Source organism: Schistocerca serialis, chromosome 3 (genome assembly GCF_023864345.2).
Source record: "Schistocerca serialis cubense isolate TAMUIC-IGC-003099 chromosome 3, iqSchSeri2.2, whole genome shotgun sequence".
In the NCBI taxonomy this organism is placed as follows: Eukaryota; Metazoa; Arthropoda; class Insecta; order Orthoptera; family Acrididae; genus Schistocerca; species Schistocerca serialis.
Window position 1 is genome coordinate 973855693 of NC_064640.1, and position 26216 is coordinate 973881908.

General features: G+C 41.1%; 1 protein-coding gene across 1 annotated transcript in view; it reads right to left on the reverse strand.

The window, feature by feature from the left end:
* Positions 1–204: 204 nt before the first annotated feature.
* The window catches only part of LOC126471405 (xaa-Pro aminopeptidase 3-like), a 201516-nt gene continuing 175504 nt past the window's right edge, over positions 205–26216 (reverse strand). Inside the window, exons 6-7 of the mRNA XM_050099533.1 lie at positions 6424–6544; positions 205–482 (exon numbers count right to left, since the gene is read on the reverse strand). Coding sequence (XP_049955490.1) covers positions 307–482; positions 6424–6544 — 297 coding nt within the window. The 3' untranslated portion in view covers positions 205–306. The remainder of the gene's footprint in view (positions 483–6423; positions 6545–26216) is intronic.

The following is a 26216-nucleotide window of genomic DNA, read 5'->3' on the forward strand; positions in this document are numbered from 1 at the left end:
CTCTCTCTCTCTCTTGGTGCATGTGCATGTGCGTGCGTGTGTGTGTGTGTGTGTGTGTGTGTGTGTGTGTGTGCGTGTACATTTTTTTTAAGGAAACAAAATCTCAACATACCGAGTAAAGAACAGATCATCAGTAGTGTGCAGTCTATTCTATTGCAAATCCCAGCCTCTTTCCATTTTCTGATAGTGTGTGTTCTTTTCAACTGTAGCACAATTTACAATTTATTTGTCTGATGAGGATACTTGCTTTAACTACATATAAGTTGATGGATTTCATTTGGCATTATATTTCAAAGTAAGGAATATTCAGTTACAATCATATTCACAAGTCCACATCTTTTCAAGGTCTTCAGTGTGCTTGGGGCAACTAGATGTCAATACAACAGGGCCATCTTCTGTAATGAGCACATCATCCTCAATGCGAATTCCAAGACCGCGGAATTCAGGAACAATCATTTTGTTGTTCTTCTTGATATAAATACCTGCAACAGAACCAATGGAAGGGACTGGCACATTAAGTGAAGATCAGTAAGATATTGCACAACTGAAGACATGGTGTCTGAAGGTACAGTCACCACTTTTAATATAATGAAGAAAGACATTGTCTTGGTCACTTCTTACATATATCTCAAATACTGGTTTTACCCTTTGTTACACATCACTCCCAGAACCAATATCTAAATACTGTGAAGTGAAGCTCATTCATGATGCAAAGATTCAAGGTTTTATTTCTTTTTTATGTTACTGAATTTTCAGCCTTTTGACGAGCTGCTTTTCAGTGTAATGAGATGTTAGGTCTGATGATGACCTGTAAAAAGGTCAAAACTCGATATTTGAATCATAAAAAGTGACCTAATGGTGTCTTCTCTTTTTCTTCAGTAGAATACAGCACAGACAGAGAGCTATGTTAATTGTTACTATGTACCGGCAACATTCTACCACATAAAAAAGAAAATCTCTTTACAGTAACTGAACTTGTAGAGTGACACCTGTACTGTCATTGACTCAACAAGGTTTCAAGTATATGACATTCATTACTACTTCAATACATGTTCCAAGTCTTGTTGAATAAGTCACTGCTTTTCCTCTCTGCTTACATCAGATTCCTAGTATATAGTATTGTATGAGTTCTTTTGCTTTCTTTGGGAGCAGGAACACATGCTGATTTCCTGGAAGTCTCATTATACCATGTATGAGTCACATCATTGTTGGGAACACCTTGGTAGAGAACAGTGGGATTTGTAACACTCTCACTCTGCATGCAATCTGTGATCCTATTTTGAAATTCATTCATTAGTCAAGGCAGTGGGAAGCCATTTACACACATTCAAGTATGTGTTGTGCATCTGACTCGCAGAGAGGATCCTAGATATATTTTTTCTTTGGTGCAGATTTATGAAGTCATTAACTTGGTTGGTAGAAAAATGCCAAAGTTTCTGGATGATGCCTTCCACTCAGCTGGAAACTAAAAGTTGATACCATGTTTCAGAGACAATACTGTATAACTAGAACCAAAATGATGCCCTGCAAGCTACATACATTTCCAACACTTTCTTTCTCTTTCACCAGAAGAATCCAAGTATGAGTTCACAGTAAATGTAACAGAGATCCTTGCTTCAGTCACGTGGGACAATCTGTAACTAGGTCCATCCTGTAATCACAATATCTGCAGTCACAGATGAATGGGCAGATGGATGCGGCTACAAGGTATACACTGAGTGTGCATGGTAGTCATTTCCATCCACTGATCATATACTTACTGACAAACACAAATATGACACATGAGTGAAATGCTGCTCTCTACAATGACAAGGTTGTGAGACCTCAAAAAAGTGCTTGCCAAAAACTGATAGCTCACTGAGTATTACGCAGCAAAAAGTGTAAAACCCTCAAGGTTTTTAATCACATGTAAAGAAAATAATAATGCAATAAAGAAAATAAAGGTTAAAGCTGTTAAACTCACAGTTAACCAAAGGCAAAAGAAAAATGTTAGAAATTCTTAAGACAGCTTGTTTAATCAGGCAAATAAAATGTAACATTACCTAAAATGTGTCAGAAAGCTTTAAAAGAATGTCAAAATAAGCAAGAAAGTTAAGTGATTACTCATACCAAACAACAATATAAAATTACATCAAAAACTTGCCTCGCAGGAAATGTTCTTTCCAACACGAGCTATCCAGGCATGGCTCGCAACCCATCCTTAAGGTATTATTTCTGTCAGTAATTCTCTCCTGTTTTCCAAACTTCTGCATACCTAGTTGGACTAGCACTTCTGGAAGAAAGTACTGGTCACAGCCTAAGGGTTGCTTATAAAACGAATCTCATTCTGCACCAGAGGTTTTTATTATTATATTAATGTCCATCCATCATTTTCCTAAGTTTTTCATTATTCACCATGTCTTAATTATTGATAATTAACAGACATAGCCATGAACATATTTGCCTTGATCCAGCATTGGATTTATCTATTTTCTGAACAACACAAGTGTTACAAAGTAGCTCAGAGCTACTTTCAGCTTTCAGATGTCATTTCAGGCTAGTTCATCAGGGGGTGATTGTGGTTTCCAAATATCTTAAGTGTTCAGATTCTTTGTCGCTGTCACACCATTCATGATCTTGTCTGCATGTCAGTCATTTCTTGAACGAAAGAAGTATCTGATACTTATTTTCAGCACATTTCTGACACCCTACATGCATCACCCAACACATTAATGAGTAACAGCCTCTGGTTTCTAATAACAGACAAAGTAATTTTCAGCTCCTCTTGCGTAACAATGAATTTATGCATATATAATAAGTTACACTTTCAATGGGGCTAAATTCCAGTTCATATTCAGTCTTATCTTTTGACAAATAATAATAAAAAAAATACACTTGCAATTCAGAGTGCATCCAGTTTTCTCTACAATAGGATAACTTTTGAATCTAATTTTACTTGGGAAAATGAGCTGTAAGCAAACTGGAAGTAAAAAGTTATCAAATTCTGGAATATTCTCCAACCATATGCATAGTTCAGCATTATGACTCTTTGTTGGTCTCAAACTGTAATACCAAGATATGACCAATATTCTTACAAAAGTAATCTGTGGATGAATTAACACTAGCACTACTAATACTACAACAATCCACTGTTCACTTACAAAAAATTTATGAAAATAAACCTGCTCAAAAACTAAAATAAGTAAATCAGATGCAGGTATGTTCTGTGAATGATCTCAGAAAAAAATTCAGTGTATTGGTAGCTCCAAATTATGACAGTTGTTCACCAAATAACCACACTGGGCACAGGACTGGCACCTCGTCATCTTTTCAGACAAGTCCGGCTCTGTGTATAGCATCACAATGGATACATCCAAATGAGGACACTTTGAGATGAACAGACATTGCCAGATTGCATTCATCATCACCATCATCATACATGCCTAGAACTGGGGATGCTGGTATGGGATGCCATTGGGTATACAACATTATCACCTCTGGTTTGCATAGCTGGCAATTTGAATAGCATGCGTTACATTTTTGATGTGTTACGACTGTTGGCTGTGGCTTATTTTCAGGTATCCATGACATCATCTTTCAAAAGCAATACAGAGTGTGTGTGACTTGCTCTGACCAGAACATTCTCCAGATCTCTCCCCATTGAAAGCACCCAGTTGCAGGTTGCAGAAAGAATGACATGATGAGAATCACCAGCCACTACAACTGATGAACTCTGGTGCAGAGTTTAGCAGCACGGAGTGATGTACCCATATCTGTCATCCAAACTCAGTTTGACTTGATGCCCAGCCATGTTACAGCTGATTTTGCAGCTAGAAGTGGTAGCTCTGTGTACCCCCAGATCACTTACAAATTTAATCATGTATTGTTCCTCGTACACTGCAAACACACAATAATTAAAATTTTGATATTTGATATCTGCCCGTTAGGTGCAACTGTAATGGCCAGCAGCATGAAATATCGTATTACTAAAAATTTTCATAACCATGGTATATCAGATCTGGCAAATATGAGTCTTTCATGAGGAATACTGGGCTGTTTAACATGATTATTTTATGGTCCTGACATCTTGCACCACTAGGCTTGTCTTCTCTATGATGTATTTACAACTTTAAGTGAGACTAAAAACATAAACACTACTTTATTTGGCTTGTTAATCCTAGTTCTTCCAAGGACTAATGTGCTAGTTTTCTTATTTCAAGGTAACTAAACACTGGGGGTATCATAACCTATGTTTCTTTACTACAGAAAAATCTGATGCTCAAAATGCCATTTTAAAAGATTGTTGTACAAGAGCAATGATAAGTACACTGATAAGCCAAAACATTAGGACCACTGCCCACCATGATGTTGGATGCTGCCTGGTGGCTTTGAGGTTATGTGACACAGTAAAAAAAGTATGTATGCAGAGCAGACACAGATGGCGGGATCACACTAGCAAAAATACAGACTGTAAATGGGAAAATCAATTGAGATAAGCAACTTTGACAAAGGATAGAGTATTATTACAAAGAGCCTGTGAACAAGTATCTCAAAAATGGTAAAACTGGGTCAATGTTCACATGCTACTGTCATGAGCATCTATGGAAAGAGATAAAAGGACAGTGAAATTACCACTTGGTGCTAAATGGTTGGACGTCCATGACTCTTCACAGAATGTGGGGTTCAGAGGCTTTTCTGCTCTGTAAAGTAAGATAGAAGGTGATCTGCGGCATCTCTGCCAAAACAGCACAATGCTGGTGCATGCACAAGTGTTTCAGAGCGCACTGTTCATCACACACCATTGAACATGGACCTCCACAGCAGACCACCCCAGGGTGTTCACGTGTTGACCCAACGGCACTGTCAATTATGTTTGCAGTGGGCACAGGACCATCAGGATTTGACTGTCAATCGGCTCTTTGGGTGAATCAGATTTCTGTTACACTAGGTCGATGGTCATCTCCACGAATGCCATTGTTGAGGTCAATGGAGGCTCGAAACCTGCACGCACAATGGACACAGGTCGTGGCAGCTGTATTATGCTATGGGAGACATTCTCCTGCATTTGCACAAAAACTGTGTTAGTAATTGAAGACACACTGATAGCTGTAAACCACCTGCCTCCCTTCATGTTTGATGTATTCCACAACAGCAATGTCCTCTTTCAGCAGTATGACTGTCCATGTCTCAGAGCCAGAACCATACTATAGTGGTTTTAGGAGCATTACAGTGAGCTCATCACTAATGTCTCAGTGACCAAATTTGCCTGATGTAAATCTTATGGAACCCATCTGGGTCACTATCAGGCGCCATCACCATTTGCGCAAATCAGCAGCCCATTATTTACGCGAATCACATGACCTGTGTGTAGATACCTAATGCCACATACCTCCACGAACCTACCAACAAACTGTCACCCCCTAAATGCAGAATCAGTGATGTATTTCACTCCATAGATGGACAAACAAGCTATTAAGCAGATGGTCATAATGTTTTGGTACATCAATGTATAATTTAAACTACGGAAACATAAGTGACACATAAAACAAGTAGACCTGTTCAAACAACTGCAATCTTTAATTTATGTATTTTAAAAAATTGTTATTTAATATTTTTTGTATTTTCAGTATAGCTGCACTTCCACAATGGTTAGTAATCAGTAAATAAATCCAAAGTAACCAACCAGTTGCAACAAAAGGTGGTTTTATTCCATCTTTGACCATGGTTTTGACAAATGTAAACTTGTCTTCTACAGAAATTCACACTGGAAAAAAATACCAAATAATGAAGCAATCTGACTTTGGCCAATGAAAATATGTGGTCACTGCATGTCACTGTATACATTACTAAATATGCTGCCCCCTATGAAAAGGGCTTGTCAAGAAAAAATAGTTAAACTTCAGAAATAAAGCCAATCAAATAAAATGACAGGTAATGTTACGAGCTGCTCAGTGACTTAAGTAAACTCACAGTTGGCGTGCACCTCATAACAAGATGTGACATTTTATTTTGTTGGCTTTATGTCTCAATTTCAACAATTCTTAGTCAAAAAGCCCAGATCGTAGGGGTCAGCATATTTAATAATATATAAAATGATGTGTGCTGAGAGCATATTTTCATTGGACAAATGTCTGATCATTTCACGATTTGGTGTTTTCCCAATGTGAAATTTTAGTTACATATATTTCTGAAGAAGACAGGTTTACACCCGTCGAAACCACGGTCTACTGTTGAATAAAACGACTGTTTGTTGGCTCTAGTTGGATGCTTTGGATTTATTTATTATGTTGTTATTTGTTGCCGAATACAGAAATTATTGGAGTTTCCAAGTAGAGTGACCTGTATCATTTAAATACATGCAACATCAGGCACTCTATAATATATTGTGCTGTTATTTTTTGATATCCTATTGATTACCTATGAAGAACAGTTGAAACAACTCACCTGGTTCCACAGTCACTGTCATTCTCGGTTCTAATCTTATACTACGAGCAATAAGAGGTGTGTCATGAACATCCATTCCCAAGTAATGGCTGACGTGATGGGGGCACAATGAAAACCCAACCTGCAATGTTAAACATCTTTATTTTAACTCGTGACGATAAAAAATAGGAATACTTCAGTGGTATGCATATACCACAGACAACAGTTTAACTGCTGTTTCACAACAGTTTAAAAGAAGTTTCATTTGCATATTTTCTACAGCTAAACATTTTGAAACAGCTATGACAAAATCCTCTGAAAAGAAGGAGAAATACAAAAAATTAATATGCCTACAGACATACATCATATAAAGAACAAGATATTCATGTTTCCTAACACTACAACACAAACTAGTGCTCCCTTATTAGTTCTAAGGGGAAATGAATTAGAAACTTACATCATAATGGTGAAATGCACAAAATATGTTTAGACAGATAATATGCAGGCATGGGACTACAGAAAACTGGTTTGTTTTAAATGAAAACTGTGTCAATTGGTGTCTCAAATTAATGCTACTCACTACTGGCTCAGTTTGACATGCAGTGAATATGCTTAGAAAAATACAATAGGAAAGTCTGGGATTCTCACACACAACAGTAGCATATTTGCATTTTGAACAAATTCAACATGAGGGCAACCATTATCCTCACCAAATATGGCATCTGTCACCTTTCTAAGGTTGGATGGATATTTTTTTCTAGAATTCTTTGTATATTTGAATGCAGTTCCCTGTATCAAAACTGGAGGGATTGTAAATTATATGTTACGGCATCCCTCACAATGCCATAGCAATTATACAATGCGATACTCAAGATGCTCCTTTTGCTTGCATGCTGCTGAGGATTCTCTATATTAAGTTCACAACACAGTGCTACAATATCCGCTCATAACAGAACCACTAACGGAATAACTCACTGCTGTCAATAGGTTAATGGCGGGCAACAAAAAAGATACAATTAAAAAGAGAGTAGATCTGGATTTTATGTCCCATCAACAATAAGATTACTAGAGATGGAGCCCATGCTTGGATTAGGGAAGGATGAGGTTTTGACCATGTTCCTTCAAAAGAACCAGTCTGTTATCCGTCTTAAACCATTTAGGGAAACCACGAAAAGCCTAAATATAGGTAGGCAGACAAGGATTTTAACCTTCATCTTCCTGAATGTGAGTCCAGTATCTTTACTACTATCCTGCTTTGCTTGGTAGAAACTATAGTTCCTATCTTGTACAAGGTCACGGTATCATTCTTTCTACAAATAGTTAATCACTAATGATACATTATATCTCTGTTTGGAGCACAGCGATGATAAGCAGGAACAATGAGTCTATTCTTTACTTCTACATCTACATGGAGACTTTACAAGGAACTGTATGGTACATGGAAAAGGGTATCTTGTACCACTACTAGTTATTTCCTTCCCTACTCCACTTACAAATAGAGCGAGGACAAAACTGCTGTCTATATGCCTCTGTACAAGCCCCAATTTCTCTTATCTTCATGGTCCTTACACAAAATGTAGATTGGTGGCAGTACAATTGTTCTGCAGTCAACTTCAAATGCCAGCTGTGGATTTTCATTTGAGTTCAGAAACAATATCCGAAATATTCATGTGCTGTTCGAATCTAGCGGTAAGAAATCTGGCAGCCCACCTCTGAATGGCTTCGATGTCCTCCTTTAATCTGACCTGGTGGGGTTCCTGAACACTGTAGCAGTACTCAAGAATGGGTATCACTAATATTCTATAATGCAGTCTCCTTTACAGATGAGTCACATTTTCCTAAAATTCTTCCAATAAACTGAGCTCAACCATTAACTTTCCCTACTACCATGCCTATGTGCTCATTCCATTTCATATTGTTTTGTGTTATACCTCGATATTGTCACGGCAGAAGCTGAGTAGCACTGTGGTGTAGAGGTTATAATACTTAACAGTTGCATGGAGCGCCATGACTTCAAAACTCACCTGGACTGTACACTTTCAATTTCTATATTCAGTTTGAGTACATTCTAGAAGAATCTACAAATGTAACGAATCATTGTACCGGAACGTTCTGTAGCTGTATACATACTGTATGTGTTCTGGCCGGAGGCAGTTCGCTCCATGCTCTTGTATGTGCAAGTGCTGAATAAACCTTCGTTAAGTGAAGTTAGTGTTCGTCATTCATCTAATTACATCTACTTCTACACGACATTATTCTGGTCAAGGTGCCAGGTATTGGAACTTGTGATAATGCACATTATTGACAACACAGTGGCTCCCATCAGGCCACGACTGAGTCGCTATTTGCGTGGCGAGAAACTGGAGTTCGAGCCATATTCAACAGATCACAATCTATCGGAGACAGAAGAAGAAGATGACGTTACGATGACAGCAACTGTGTACCACCACATAAGACATCCTTTTGGGTTCTCTGGTGGTGATGGCCAAGATGCAAACAAATGGCTGAAGGTATATGAGTGTATAGCCAACTTTAACAAATGGGATGACACTGTGTGTTTGGCTAATACATTTTTCTACTTCGAGGGCACTGCCAAGCAATGGTATGAGAACAACAAGGAGAAGCTCACAAGCTGGGAAGTATTCCAGGCAGAACTGCGTAAGTATTTCGGCAACACACAATGACAGAAGTGCAAGGATGAAGATAAATTAAAGTGCAGGGCACAGCGTCCAGGAGAAACTACAGCATCCTACATTCAAGACATCTTGGAGCTCTGTAAAATAGTGGATCCTAGAATGAAGGAGGAACATAAGGTTGCACATCTCATGACGGGTGTTGCTGAGGACATGTAACAAGCCCTACTCCTGAAGGAGGTTTCGACAGCAGACGACTTCATAAAACGGTGCCAGTATATCGAGACAACGCATCAAAAAAGAATTACACGCTAGAAGTTTGAACGGCTTTCAAACGTCGTATCGATGTCTGTGATGGGTGAAGGAACTGATTTCACAAGTGTTCTTCATCAGATGGTGAGAGAGGAAGTTCAGAAGGCACTTGGATATCACAGCAAGCAAAAAACTGAAATGCTTCAAGAGGTCATAAGGGAGAAAGTGGAACAGACATTGAACTCAATCTCTTGTCCTTCATTTCCCTTTAAAACGGTGAAAAAGTCGAGACCCAGACAGAGTTACATTCCTACAATGCCGCATGAGGAACCTGTATGGGCACCAGAACAAGAAGATGTGGGTGCAGGATGACATAGGTCACCATCACCACAAGCTAGCTGCATGAGAGGATGCTCCCCAACACACTGTTTAGAAGCTCCAGCCGATCACCTAGCCGCCGCAACCTGGAAAACTAAAGGGTGCAACCTTCCTTGAAGGTGAGGCCGCCGAAGAGAAAAATCCTCCGATGTCGATCACTACAAAAATGATAGGAAACTATGTCAATATCCTCATGGATGGCAAACCAGCCTAAGCTCTTGTGCACTCTGGAGCATCATATTCAGTCATTTTGGAGAAGTACTGTCACCAGTTGCAGAAAACCGTATTAGTCGACAACAAAAGATCTCTGCTGAAGATGGCTAATGGGAAATATGTAAAACCTACAGGAAGATGTACCATTCATGTGGGTATAAGTGGCCACACACAGCTCTTAGAATTCATCATCTTACGAGTGTGTAGTAATGACATCATTCTCGGATGGGACTTTTTGAAAGCTTCTCAGGCAATTATAGATTGTGATCACTCCAAGATTATGCTAGACGAGATGAGATACTGTGGACAGGAAGATGCGCATCCGAGTGTGTGGAGACTGTGTGTTGGATGAAGTGATCACTCCTGCACTAGAAAGGTAACTGTCATGTGTCATGTCATGCATCAGTCCATGGACCTTGTAGTGTAATGTAAGAGAAGCATACCACTGAAGAATAACTTGGTCATCCCAGCCACTGTCATCTCGTTTAAGAATGGATTCAGTGGATTGTGGATAGTTAACTGTCACCGAGAACTGCAGCTCCTTCCAAGATGCGTGTGCATAGCAAATGCTGAGCCATTAATTGAAGAACAGCTGAGCATCATAGAAATCTCCCATGCCACGTCTGTGGGTGAAATTAGCGCTACCCCTACGAGACAAGATCTTCTTGCTCGACTACCACCATATCTCACTAAGGAACAACAGAAGAAGCTACTTACCATTCTTTAAGAGTTCTCTGAGTGCTTCAGTCCACAGGTGAAGAGCAAATTAGACAAATCGACGGTGAATCACTGGATTAACATTGGAGACCATCAAACAATAAGCCAAAGAGCATAGGGTGCATCAACAATGGAATGTTGAATAATTCGCCAGTGGCTCTCGTCAGCAAGAAGGATGGCAGTTGGCGCTTTTGTGTTGATTACAAGAAGCTTAATAAGATAACTAAAAAGGACGTTTAAACTCTTCCATGAATTGACGATACACTAGATTGTCTGGAAGGGGCTACATTTTTTTCAACCATGGACATATACTCGGGATATTGGCAAATCGAAGTAGATGATCCTGATCGTGAGAAAACTACATTCATAACCCCTGAGGGCCTGTATGAGTTTAAGGTAATGCCGTTTGGTTTGTGTAATGCACCAGCAACTTTTGAACGGATGATGGATAATTTTCTATGTCCCCTGGAGTGGACGATGTGTCTTTGTTATTTAGATGAAATTATAGTGTTCACAGAGACTTTTGATGAACATATAAAAAGACTGAGGGCCGTTCTTAAGTGTCTTCAACAAGGCGGACTGAAACTTAATCAAAGAAAGTGTCTCTTTGGAGAGGGGGGGAAACTTGGACACCTTGTGTCAAACGAAAGTGTGCAGCCAGACCCAGAGAAGGTGAGATCTATAATGGAATTTCCTATTCCTAAAAGTATTAGAAATTAAGAAGCTTCCTTGGATTATGATCTTATTACCACTGTTTTATCAAAGACTTTTGTATCAAAGCCAGGCCACTCCAAGAGTTGTTAAAAGCTAAATTTATCTGTGGTGGTGCTCAACAAGATTCCTTTGATGTGCTACAAGGAGTACCTGACCCATATGATGCAAGAGCACCTACAGAACTACACACAGATGCGAATGGATATGGGATCGGTGCTGTTCTGGTGCAAATTTTGGATGGAAAAGAGAAGGTTATAAACTATGCATCCAGGACAATTACAAAAGCCGAGAGCAACTACTCAACTACAGAAAGAGAATGTCTTGCTGTGATCTGGGTCATGTGCAAATTTTGACAGTATCTCTATGGAAGGCCATTTGCAGTTGTTACAGACCATCACTCACTTTCCAGAATGGATTTTCACTCTGCAGCAGAGTGTGCGCTGATATGATACTGGCAGAAGTAAAGCTGTGAGGACCGTGTGTGAGTTGTGCTTCGGTAGCTCAGATGGGAGAGCACTTGCCTGCGAAAGGCAAAGGTCTCGAGTTCGAGTCTCGGTCGGGCACACAGTTTTAATCTGTCAGGAAGTTTCATCACTCACTTTGTTGGCTGACAGGTCTTAAGTATCCAACATGATGACTCGACAGGTGGGCCCTACGTCTTCAAGAGTATGACATTACCATAGTGTACAAAAGCGGAAGGAAACACCAAGATGCCGACTGTCTCTCAAGAAACCCTGTGCAAGACCATCAAGATTTTGATGAAGATAGTGACTGTCTCGCTGCACTCCAGGATCTCTCTGCTGAGCAGAAGAATGATGCCAAGATGTCTCAAATTATGCTTGCCTTAAACCAGTCAGAGGATGTGATAGGGCAATTTAAGGTAGTTAGTGATTACTTTTCAAGAAAAACTTTGATGTGTTTGAAAAGAGGTGGTTAACAGTGATTCCTAAACACATGCGGTTTGATGTTCTACAGAAATTCCATGACACACCTGCGGCCAGACATTTAGGATTTATTAAGATCTACAATAGAGTCCGCAAGAGATTTTTCTGACAAGGTTTATTTAGGAGTGTCTGTCACTATGTGTTGCACTGTAGAGAGTGCCAGAGGAGAAAGGCAATTCCTCAGAAACCACCTGGTCAACTCATACCAATTCCACCAGCCGAAACATATTTCCAGCATGTTGGGATTGACCTCCTCAAATGATTTCCAACATCTGCTAGTGGCAATAGATGGATTTGTTTGCAAAGATTATCTGACACGCTATGCAATTACAAAAGCCATGAAAACAGCCGAAGCATTTGAGGTAGCCAAATTCATCATGGAAGACATTGCATTAAAACACGGTGCCCCAAGGTCGTTAATTACAGATCGAGGGAAAGTTTTTCAATCGAATCTTGTGACAGAGGTAAAGCATCGGTGCAACATTACTCATCACATGATGACTACCAACCATCTGCAAACTAACGGGCTTACTGAATGCCTTAATAAGACCTTGGCCAACATGTTACCAATGTTTGTCAATGTTAAGCAGAGCAACTGGGATGAGGTGCTACGTTTTGTGACGTTTGCCTACAACACCGCCAAACAAGTCACCACAGGATTTACGCCATTTCTCCTGGTGCATGGGCGTGAAGTGTCTACGATGATGGACACTGTGTTTCCATTACATACTGATGACGCGGACGATGACTACATCGGCCAGATGTTAACCAGAGCTGAGGAAGCTCAGCAGTTAGCTCGACTCCGCACACTGCAGAGTCAAGAAAACGATCACCAAAGGTATGACGTGCGCCACCGCCCTGTTGTCTACCAGCCTGGTGGCCTTGTCTGGATCTTCACTCCTGTTCGGAAGGTTGGTCTCTCTGAGAAGCTCCTCAGGCACTACTTTGGACCTTATAAGGTTGTAAGACAGTTGTCTGATGTTACTTAGGAAGTTGAAGATTTCAACCCTGACGCAAGACGATGAAAGATCAGAGATACGGTCCACGTCCTTCAAATGAAGCCCTACAAGGATCCTGCCACCCAGGGAAAATAGAAGCTCCAGCGACAGGCAAAAAGCGGAAAGGTGACGAAGAGTGTAGCAGCAAACAAAGTTCTCAGAAGATCACCACCAGGGCAAGCATCTGTCATTGGGAGTCGAAGTATGCTGGACAGGTGACTCATTCCCGGACTAGGAGGACATAACACCGAGACACTGTTCTCTAAAGGAGGGAGCAATGTCACAGCAGAAGCTGAGAGGCACCGTGATGTAGTGGTTATGATACTTAACTGCTGCATGGAGTGTCGTGAGTTCAAAACTCACCTGGACTGTACAATTTTAATTTCTATATTTGGTTCGAGTACATTCTAAAAGTATTCACAAATGTCAAGAATCATTGTACTGGAATGTTCTGTAGCTGTATATATACTGTATGTGTTCTGGATGGAGGCAGTTTGCTCCGCACTCTTGTATGTGTAAGTGCTGAATAAACCTTCGTTAAGTCAAGTTAGTGTTCATCATTCATCTAATTACACCTTCTTCTATGTGACATTATTTAATTGACATAACTGTGTGAAGCAGGCCAATACTATACTGTATTTGGACAGTACAGGATTGTTTTTCCTACTCACCTGCATTAACTTCAATTTTCCACATTTAGACAAAGCTGGCATTCATCACACTAAGTACAAATTCTTTCTAAGTCACCTTGTATCCTACAGTCACCCAATGACAACATCATCCTATACATCACAGCATTATCAACAAACAGTTGCAGATTGCTGTTCACCCTGTCCATCAGGATATTTACATATATAGAGTATAAGAGCAATCCTGTCACACTTCGTTGAGGCACTCCTGATGAGACCCTTGTCTCTGATGAACACACACTATCAATGATAATGTACTGGGTTATGTTACTTAAGGAGTCTTCGAGCCATTCACATATCTGGGAACCTATTTCATATGCTCATATCTTCATTAACAGTCTGGAGTGAGGCACTGTGTCAAATGCTTTCCAGAAATCTAGGAATATGGAATCTACCTGTTGCCCTTCATCCGTGGTTTGCAGGATATCATGCGATAAAAGAAAAAGCTGAGTTTCGCACAATGGTTTCTAAATCTGTGCTGACTTGTGGACAGAACCTTTCCCATCTCAAGGAAATTTATTATATTTCAGCTGAGAATATGTTCAAGAATTCTGCACCAAATCAATGTTAAGGATATTGGTTTGTAATTTTGGTGTGTGTTATTTTAGCCTCTTTATATACGAGAGTAACCTGGACTTTTTTCCAGTCACTTTGGACTTTGCACTTGACAAGAGATTCATAATAAACTGAATTGGGATTACATCTGGACTTGGTGACTTATTTGGTTTCAACTCTCTCGCTTGTTTGTTCGTGACGGGGATGTTTATTACTACGTCCTCCATATGGAAGTCTATGTGACAATTGAATGTTGGTATGTTTGTACAATCATCCTGCATGAATGGTTTCTTAAATGTCAAATTTAAAACTTCAGCTTTCCTTTTGCTGTCTAGTCACACTAGACTGTCCAGTCAATGAGTGACTGGATAGAAGTCTTATATCCGCTTAGCGATTTTATGCGGGACTATAATTTTCTCAGGCAGTCTTTTTGCTGGGTATGACAGTGGTAGTTGTTGTATGCTTCATGCATCGATCTATTTATAGACACAAGAATTTCTACTAACTTTTCCCTGTTTTCATTTGTGTGCTCTTTTTTGAAGCAAGAGTGCAGCAGTCTCTACTTCCTCATCATTTTCAGAATTTTGTTATTAAACAACAGTGGGTCTTTTCAGTCTTTAATCACTCATTCAGCACATACTTCTCCAGAGAGCAGTTTACAATCTGCAAAAACTTTGTCCATCATAATCGAATTAAATGATATACATTCTTGACTTACCTATGTAATGGTCAGTTACTCGGATGACAAGCCAGTTTTTCTGAATTTAACAAAGTACATGTTTCCACAGTGTCTTACTTGTTACTCATGCTAGCCAATGTATCACTGCACCATGCAACATGCTTACTCAACCCTGTTCTCTAAGGCAAAGACTTAGCTGTCATGTGCCCAAAACATGTTATTACCATCATCAACCCTGTTCTGGCCAACTGCATTGATATTATAACCTCATATATCGTTTCTTGGTTATTTAAGTTAAACACACAGTGATGTCACTACTGGGGCTACATCACAAGTATTCATTAGTAAAACATCACCGGTGAACCAGTTACTTATAATGAGAGTGTGTATCAAATGAATGATATTCCCAGATTGGTGTAGGAATGCAAGTGATCATATAACAAAAGAAGAATATTATCTGATGATGTTTACAGTCAATGTATTTTTATAACTTTACCAATATCAGGCTATAAAGCAGTTATGATAAACAATTTTTTACACCATGGCATGGTTCTCTCTCCTAGTAATAGACTATAACATAACAATCCTCTTACCAGCTGCACATTCTACTACTGAGAGGAAACAATTGTGGCCACCACCCACCACACGAATGAATGTTGCTCAGTGGTGTTGCATGCAAAGATCAAATAAGGAAACTACGAGGGTTGCCCAGAAAGTGATGCACCAATTCTTTTTCTTTAACAATTCTTTATTGAACATAATGAGAATTACACACATAAGAAAATGGTGTTTTATCTACACACCCTATTTTTCCATGTAATCTCCATCCCGTTCTATGGCCTTCCTCCAGTGCAAAACAAGGGCGTGTTTGTCCAGTCGGTACCAATCCTTGTCCTGGTGGCGGAGCCAGTGCTTTACTGTGTGAATCAACACCACATCGTCCTCAAAATGTCTTCCACGGATGGCATCTTTTAATGGGCCAAACAGGTGGAGGTCTGAGGGGGCTAGGTCAGGGCTGTAGGGTGGATGGGGTAACACTGTCCAACCCTGTTTTGTGATGTGTTTAGCAGTCCTCAAACTTGGGCATCCTCAGTTCCTTTGCTGACTGACAAATGCAGCACCAACTGCCACGCCATAATGCATCTGTCCTCGCAAATGACATCAGCTCGCTCAAATGAGTCTGGTGTGACAGCCATGGATGGTCTCCCCAACCACTGCAAATCATGGAGCTCTGCTGAACCGCCTTCTGATGACCTCACCCCCCGTGCCCAGTGACTAATTGTACTTCTGTTGACAGCAGATACTCCATAGACATTGCACAAGCATTTGTGAATATTCCGCACAGTTTCCCTCTCTGCAGTGAGAAATTCAGTGATGGCACATTGCTTGTAATGTACATGACCTACAGATGCCATTTAGAAACTGTCTCACAGCTACGCTATCTGTCAGAAGTGATGGGAACTTGGTGCCTCACTCAGGAGGCTTCAAATAATACATACGTAATGTTTTGCATTCATAGCATTGTTTTCAGGAAAAGAAAAAAAAAAGCGGTGCATTACTTTCTGGGCAACCCTTGTATATAAGCAGAGCAGAGAGAAATGAGGAATCATTCTAGTGATGATGTGGGTTGTAATTGGGGAAATCCACTGACATAAGTGAATTTCACAAAGGGCAGATTGTTACAGCCCCGCACCTAGGAACAAGCATCTGGGAAATGGTGAAGCTGGTTGGCTGGTTGCATGCTACCATTGTGAGCATCTATGAAAAGTAGTTGAAGGACAGTGAAAACACAAGTAGACAACAAGGTGTCCGATGTCCATACCTCGAATGGAGAAATCTGCTGACATTAATAGCTTCAAGAAAGGTCAGACTGTTATGGCTCAATGTCTGAGAAGAAGCATCTCAGAAAGGAAGCTGGTCAGCCATTTGTGTGCTACTGTTGTGAGCATCCATGGAAAGAGGCTGAAGGATGGTCAAACCATGAGCAGACAAAAACACATTAAACAAGTACGCCACATCACAAAACATGGAGGTTGGAGGTTCGCTTGTTCTGTATATCAGGATACGTGGCTGGTGATCTGTGGTGGATCTGATGAAGAGAATATAGTTCTACATCTACATCTACATCCATACTCCGCAAGCCACCTGATGGTGTGTGGCGGAGGGTACCTTGAGTACCTCTATCGGTTCTCCCTTCTATTCCAGTCTCGTATTGTTCGTGGAAAGAAGGATTGTCGGTATGCCTCTGTGTGGGCTCTAATCTCTCTGATTTTATCCTCATGGTCTCTTCGCGAGATATACGTAGGAGGGAGCAATATACTGCTTGACTCTTCGGTGAAGGTATGTTCTCGAATCTTTGACAAAAGCCCGTACCGAACTACTGAGCGTCTCTCCTGCAGAGTATTCCACTGGAGTTTATCTATCATCTCCGTAACGCTTTCGCAATTACTAAATGATCCTGTAACGAAGTGCGCTGCTCTCCGTTGGATCTTCTCTATATCTTCTATCAACCCTATCTGGTACGGATCCCACACTGCTGAGCAGTATTCAAGCAGTGGACGAACAAGCGTACTGTAACCTACTTCCTTTGTTTTCGGATTGCATTTCATTAGGATTCTTCCAATGAATCTCAGTCTGGCATCTGCTTTACCGACGATCAACATTATATGATCATTCCATTTTAAATCACTCCTAATGCGTACTCCCAGATAATTTATGGTATTAACTGCTTCCAGTTGCTGGCCTGCTATTTTGTAGCTAAATGATAAAGGATCTATCTTTCTGTGTATTCGCAGCACATTACACTTGTCTACATTGAGATTCAATTGCCATTCCCTGCACCATGCGTCAATTCGCTGCAGATCCTCCTGCATTTCAGAACAATTTTCCATTGTTACAACCTCTCGATACACCACAGCATCATCCGCAAAAAGCCTCAGTGAACTTCCGATGTCATCCACAAGGTCATTTATGTATATTGTGAATAGCAACGGTCCTATGACACTCCCCTGCGGCACACCTGAAATCACTCTTTCTTCGGAAGACTTCTCTCCATTGAGAATGACATGCTGCGTCCTGTTATCTAGGAACTCCTCAATCCAATCACACAATTGGTCTGATAGTCCATATGCTCTTACTTTGTTCATTAAACGACTGTGGGGAACTGTATCCAACACCTTGCGGAAGTCAAGAAACACGGCATCTACCTGTGAACCCATATCTATGGCCCTCTGAGTCCCGTGGACGAATAGCGCGAGCTGGGTTTCACATGACCGTCTTTTTCGAAACCCATGCTGATTCCTACAGAGTAGATTTCTAGTCTCCAGAAAAGTCATTATACTCGAACACAATACGTGTTCCAAAATTCTACAACTGATCGACGTTAGAGATATAGGTCTATAGTTCTGCACATCTGCTCGACGTCCCTTCTTGAAAACGGGGATGACCTGTGCCCTTTTAAAATCCTTTGGAACGCTACGCTCTTCTAGAGACCTATGGTACACCACTGCAAGAAGGGGGGCAAGTTCCTTCGCGTACTCTGTGTAAAATTGAACTGGTATCCCATCAGGTCCAGAGGCCTTTCCTCTTTTGAGCGATTTTAATTGTTTCTCTATCCCTCTGTCATCTATTTCGATATCTACCATTTTGTCGCTGTGCGACAATCTAGAGAAGGAACTACAGTGCAATCTTCCTCTGTGAAACAACTTTGGAAAAAGACATTTAGTATTTCGGCCTTTAGTCTGTCATCCTATGTTTCAGTACCATTTTGGTCACAGAGTGTCTGGACATTTTGTTTTGATCCACCTACCACTTTGACATAAGACCAAAATTTCTTAGGATTTTCTGCCCAGTCAGTACATAGAACTTTACTTTCAAATTCATTGAACGCCTCTCGCATAGCCCTCCTCACACTACATTTCGCTTCGCGTAAATTTGTTTGTCTGCAAGGCTTTGGCTATGTTTATGTTTGCTGTGAAGTTCCCTTTGCTTCCGCAGCAGTTTTCTAACTCAGTTGTTGTATCACGGTGGCTCTTTTCCATCTCTTACGACCTTGCTTGGCACATACTCATCTAACGCATTATGTACGATGGTTTTGAACTTTGTCCACTGATCCTCAACACTATCTGTACTTGAGACAAAACTTTTGTGTTGAGCCAAGAGGTACTCTGAAATCTGCTTTTTGTCACTTTTTCTAAACAGAAAAATCTTCCTACCCTTTTTAATATTCCTATTTATGGCTGAAATCATCGATGCCGTAATCGCTTTATGATCGCTGATTCCCTGTTCTGCGTTAACTTTTTCAAATAGTTCGGGTCTGTTTGTCACCAGAAGGTCTAATATGTTATCGCCACGAGTCAGTTCTCTGTTTAACTGCTCAAGGTAGTTTTCAGATAAAGCCCTTAAAAAAATTTCACTGGATTCTTTGTCCCTGCCACCCGTTATGAACGTCTGAGTCTCCCAGTCAATATCCGGCAAATTAAAATCTCCACCCAGAACTATAACATGGTGGGGAAATCTACTCGAAATATTTTCCAAATTATCCTTCAGGTGCTCAGCCACAACAGCTGCTGAGCCAGGGGGCCTATAGAGACATCCAATTACCATGTCTGAGCCTGCTTTAACCGTGACCTTCACCCAAATCATTTCACATTTCGGATCTCCGTCAATTTCCTTCGATACTATTGCACTTCTTATCGCTATAAACACGCTTCCCCCTTCACTGTCCAGCCTGTCTCTGCAGTATACATCCAATCTGAGTTTAGGATTTCATTACTATTTACATCTGGTTTCAGCCAACTTTCTGTCCCTAGTACTATATGGGTGTTGTGACCGTTTATTAATGAGAGCAGTTCTGGGACCTTTCTGTACATGCTCCTGCAGTTTAGCATTAGCACATTAATATTGTTATTCCCTGTTGCATTTTGCCTACTCCTACCTTGCTGCGTATCAGGAGGCGTCTTGTCGGGCCTAGGGAGGGGATTCTCTAACCTAAAAAACCCCCATGTGCACTCCACACGTACTTCGCTACCCTTGTAGCCGCTTCCGGCGTGTAGTGCACGCCTGACCTATTCAGGGGGACCCTACATTTCTCCACCCGATAGCAGAGGTCGAGAAATTTGCACCCCAGATCTCCGCAGAATCGTCTGAGCCTCTGGTTTAAGCCTTCCACTCGGCTCCAAACCAGAGGACCGCGATCGGTTCTGGGAACGATACTACAAATAGTTAGCTTTGATTTAACCCCGCGAGCGAGGCTTTCTGCCTTCACCAATTCCGCCAACCGCCTGTACGGACTGAGGATGACCTCTGAACCCAGACGGCAGGAGTCATTGGTGCCGACATGAGCAACAATTTGCAGTCGGGTGCACCCAGTGCTCTCTATCGCCACCGGCAGAGCCTCCTCCACATCTCGGATGAGACCCCCTGGCAAGCAGACAGAGTGAACACTGGCCTTCTTCCCCGACCTTCCCGCTATTTCCCTAAGGGGCTCCATCACCCGCCTAACATTGGAGCTCCCAATAACTAATAAACCCCTCCCCCCATGTGCCTGCTCGGACCTTGCTGAACGAGCAGCCACATGTCCACTCACAGGCAGAGCAGGCGATGCCACACGGCCAGCCTCCACATTGACCCTCCGCCTCGTGCGCCGCGAACGCCGCTGAACCCGCCACTCCCCTTGGGGAGAGGGTGGCCCAACCGCGCCCAGCACACGCGAAGATGTCTCGACAGCAGGGACAGTGTGTGAAGCATGTAACACCTGGGGTGTACCTTGCGATGCACCAGAGTCCCCACTGCCGCTACACTCCGAGGCAGCAGCCTGAAGACGGCTGACCGCAGCCATCAACACGCTCAGCTGTTCGCGAACAGTGGCCAGCTCCTCCTGCGTCCGTACACAGCAGTCACACATCCTATCCATCCTAAGGAATCAATTTACTGAAGAGAGTTAATCAACCTTTAACTAGACTGCTAATTCACTAAAGGCGGCTGTTTATTAACTAAACTGTGGTTGCTAGGCACTTCTTGTAGAAAACAATGAAAATAGCACTACCTGTCTCTGGACTGTATTGAAAACAAACACTAGCACTACTGGCACTATGGCTGACTAAAGGGACTTTCTCTGACTGGATTCAAAACAAACACGAAATCTATGGAACACTATTAATAGCACCCGACAATTAAAGCTTCCTAAAAGCAAATACACACGGAAGAAGAAGTGACAAGTAAGAAAAATACAGTTAATACTTAAATTAAGGTAGCTCGCTGCACAGCAGACGTGAAGCAGACGGCAGTTACGACGACACTGACTCTATTGGCACTATGGCTGACTAAAGGGACTCTCTCTGACTGTATTCAAAACAAACACGAAATCTATGAAACACTATTAATAGCACCCGACAATTAAAGCTTCCTAAAAGCAAATACACACGGAAGAAGAAGTGACAAGTAAGAAAAATACAGTTAATACTTAAATTAAGGTAGCTCGCTGCACAGCAGACGTGAAGCAGACGGCAGTTACGACGACACTGTGCAGGCACAAGTGGTTTGGAGTACACTGTTAAGCACATATTGTTGAACATGGAGCTCCACAGCAGATGACGCCTACACGTTCCTATGTTGACCCAACGACATCAACAGTTATGAGTGCAGTGGGCACAAGATCATGGAGACTGGACTATGGATCAATGGAAACATGTCACCTGGTCATATGAATCATATTTCTTGTTACATCAGGTAAGTGGTCATGTGCAGATATGGTGTTATCCAGGCTAGCTGCTGCTCAAAAGATGCACCACACCATGGACAACGGCCGATGAGGGCAGTTTTATGCTATGGGGTGTATTCACCTGGGCTTCCACGGGACCTGCGGTGGTAATCAAAGGCACCTTGCAACAGTGCACTACATGAATATTATGGCAAACCATTGCATGGCTTCATGCCTGATGTCTTCCACGAAGGTGATGACATCTTCCAGCAGGATAACTGTCTGTGTCAGAATCTCAGAAATGTGCTACAAAAGTGAACTCATACTGATGTTTAGACCATTAAATACACCTGATGTGAGCTCAACAGAACACATCTGGGACACTATCGGGTGCCAGGTCCGTGTCCACAAACCATCAACCCATAATTTACAAGACTGCATGACCTGTGCACAGACATTTGGTGCCACATGCATCTGGAAACTTTCCAAGAACTTGTCGAATCCATGCCATACAGATGTATCACATTCCAGAAGTTCACCAATAAGCTATTAAGCAGTGGTTATAATGTTTTGGCAACATACTGTAACATTCCCAGGACCTTAACAAGTGCTGGTCAGGAACAGATATGGTGAGTCAGACAACTGTGCACGTGACTAGTTAGTGCTGTCAGTCCATAACACTTTTTATTAATTTATTTTATTACAATACAACTCATTACCTTATGTCTACAAAGAGCAATAATAATTCCATATAACAGTCTAGGCCACTACCTTCTGTCTGTTTTCATCTGTGCACCTACCCCTATCCATCAATACATCCCACATCACATAAATTTTCTTAAAAATCTACAAAATATAGAAATTTAAAAATATAGTGCTCATAATTATTTAACAAAACTAATCTTGCAAATTACACTAACTGAATGCATACCTGGTCTAATTACTAAATTTTGTCAGTCTCATCAAATTTTCTGTCAATAGGACTCTTGATTGTTTGTACTATGTCCCTGAGATTTTGTACATGTTATAACTGTTAGAGTATCTTGCCAACTCAGTCATAATTATATTATATGTATTATATTATATGTATAATTATATTATATGTATTTGTTAACAACTCTGGCACTATTGTGCTACCACCACAATTTTTTTGGACCACGTGCAGCTAGACACTAGGATCATAGTGACTACACTCCATGACTTTAGTTTCTATCTGCACATGGTCCAGAACATAATGTCCCTGAACACCTTCATCTGATGATGAGCCTACAGCGGCTTAAAAGCTAGTGAATGGTATAATAAATTGTATCAAAAATGACTGATTGCATATTATAAGCCACCAATTTCAATCACAGTTGCAGTTCGGCATTCAGAATGGATATAATGAAATATCAGTTTGTTTCTCATTACAAACAAAATTTCTTTTAAAGTAAATTGTTGTTTGTCCATTTTATATGACACACTCAAATTGATGTACTGTGATATTTGGTTTAATGAATTGTATTAACAGGGACAGCAAAACCTGAAGAATAACCAGTACTCCAGCAGCAACTGAGAAGACAGTGAGAAAGTTGGGGTAACAGAAATAGAAGTGAATGATAATGAATGTGCTACATCTCCCATGGGGAGATGCTTCATAATAAATAATAAGACACATGTAAACAAGAACAATGGCTATTACAGGCACAGTAGAGAGATTTAGTAACAAAAGAAAATTCTTCTCAATGACACAGCTTCTCTGACACTAACAAGCATACGCCTGGAACACACAGTGAATAAACTATGCCACTGATAGCCCCTAGTGATGGAGGTTAAGTTTTGGCATAGTTGGCTGACAGATACATCTCAGGATATCGCTGGAAAGTCATAGGTCCTGCCAAGGTGGCTTCCAACTGGGCTCTGTCTGATGGACTGCTAAGAGATGACACTCTAACTGACCTACAGCTCAAGTGGAGTGAACTGCCAAACAGTTGGTTTGTGCTGCCCTATATAGCCGGGGCAAGGAGAAATTCATCGATCCAGTTCCGAACATGCGACATGGTGGAGGAAATAGGTCTCTGGCACAGAGGACCTCTGGTGGCACTTGTCCTGCCGTGTGTCATCCTTGTTGTGATCAATGCAATCCAGGAAGGCAACGCCTTGTACGTATGCGAACCTGGGAAATGACTTGTACGTATGCGAACCTGAGATGCTTCAATGTCTGGAGGTTGCTGATCCCTTTAGGTGAATGGTGGGTACATGGCATTATGACTTTAAGAGACAGCTACCTTTGGCATATTGTCCTGTTTGCCTATTACCTTATTTCTATTGTAATTGCTCATCATCAAATTTCAAAAGACAGTAGGAGTGATTTATTGTGTGAAGTGACACTCTTCAGTTCCTTATACTCCGATGTATCACAAATGATAGAAGTTTCAACATAATATTATGGTGTGTTAGGTTCACATGTTTTATGGTAAGTGTGGCAGGTATCTGTACCTCTCTTTGATTTAATGAGTGACCACTACCCAACTGTGGCCAAGAGCACAGTTGACCACTCAGTGGCAGAACATACTGCTGAGCACAACATGCTCGATTTCATGTCTGTTTCTTAACTGGTGCCATCTGTATCCTTCCCCCTAACACCAGCTGCTCTTATGCGGTAGGGAGTTTCCCTTGCAACACATCCTTGAATCCTATAATCCTGCCAACTTGAATTTCCGGTAGTCCGCTGCCCCAGGGCCCTAACTTCTCTCATCATGCAGCCACAACCTATTCCCCACAGTCTCCCCTTTCTCTGTCATCTCCCCTTCCCAACACACTCCCCATTCCAGTGTGTGCTGCACAAGCTCACTACAACCTGTGGCCATGGCACATTCACATTCCTGTGCCTCATCTTCCTCCCACACTCTTTATTTCACGCATCTGCTGCCTCTCCCTCCATGCTATCAGCCACTCATCCATCCCAACCCACTCTCCACCGCCACCTCCTCCTCCCTCTCACCCCTTGCTCACTCTTCCCAATACAACCAATCATCACAGTTGAGCTGCAAAGCTGCATTACCACGTTATCAGCTAGCACAATGTAGACGTGTGTGTGTGTGTGTGTGTGTGTGTGTGTGTGTGTGTGTGTGTTTACGGAATTCTGAGACCTGCTCTGAAAAAAAATTTCATCATCTTGTTTTTTCCTTTCTTTTTTCTAATGTAGTTTGGGAGCTCATTTTGCACAATCTTGGATGGTGCACTTGTCCCATTCTTAGGTTATACATATGTCCTATCAGACTTAGACATTGCAAAGCTAATGGTTCAGCTTTGTTATACGTGTGCATCATGGAAGAATTCATAATTATATACAGCCACCAAATACAGTTCACCAGTTTTGCTCTTCACATGACGGCAGAGAAGCCTTTGCATAGGTGAAGTTCTGTTACACACTTTTCAAAAGGACCAGGGATTGGTTACAGGAATTATGATTTTACCAACCATTTACAATATCTTCCTATATGGAAGTTAGCATTCTTTTGCAGGAAACTTAAGCTCACTCAGTAATTTATCCAAAGTTGAATGATGGACATCATCATGACTTTGCATGCCCATTTCAACTTAAATATTCAAATAGCAAACCAAGAACCTGGCAGATACAGAAATCTAATTGATCAGAAAAGATCAGATACACCAGGATTTAAAAGTAAGTGTGAAACAACGTGTTCAGACAGCAAGATATCTCCACTTAAGACTATCTGCATGCAGGTCTGTAATTTTTGGGAGAAAAATGATCAGAAATATTAGAGTCATGGTAGACCTTACAGTACGGATACTGGGGAAGAAAGAGCAACCTGTAAAACAAACTATAGAGCAGAGTGAATAATCTCCATGAATAATGTCCCAGTGTGCCGGTAAAGAGTAAAAAATATTCATGACATTAAAGGTTGTTTATAAAAACGTTATTATGAAGAAAATTGGATTGATGTATTGATACAAGAATGTGCATCATGGAAGAATTCATAATTATGTACAACCACCGAAATCTATGTGAACCTCAGATTCAATCAATGAACTAACTAGTATTTTTTATCAATATTGTGTTTTGATGTGTGTCTGAATAATCTGTAATGGAATGTTCTTGTAGAATGTAAATAATTTAGGAGTGAAGGTAATAACTCATCAAACAGCAGAAGTATCGAGTTGTCGAAAAGCACACAAACAAGACCGGAAACTTTGCTAGCTTTTGGATGAATCCTCCTTCGAGCTACAGCATGTGCGTACGTGCACACACACACACACACACACACACACACACACACACACACAATACTTTGTAATTCTTTTTCCCTTTTCATCCACTACACAATTTCTAAGAAAC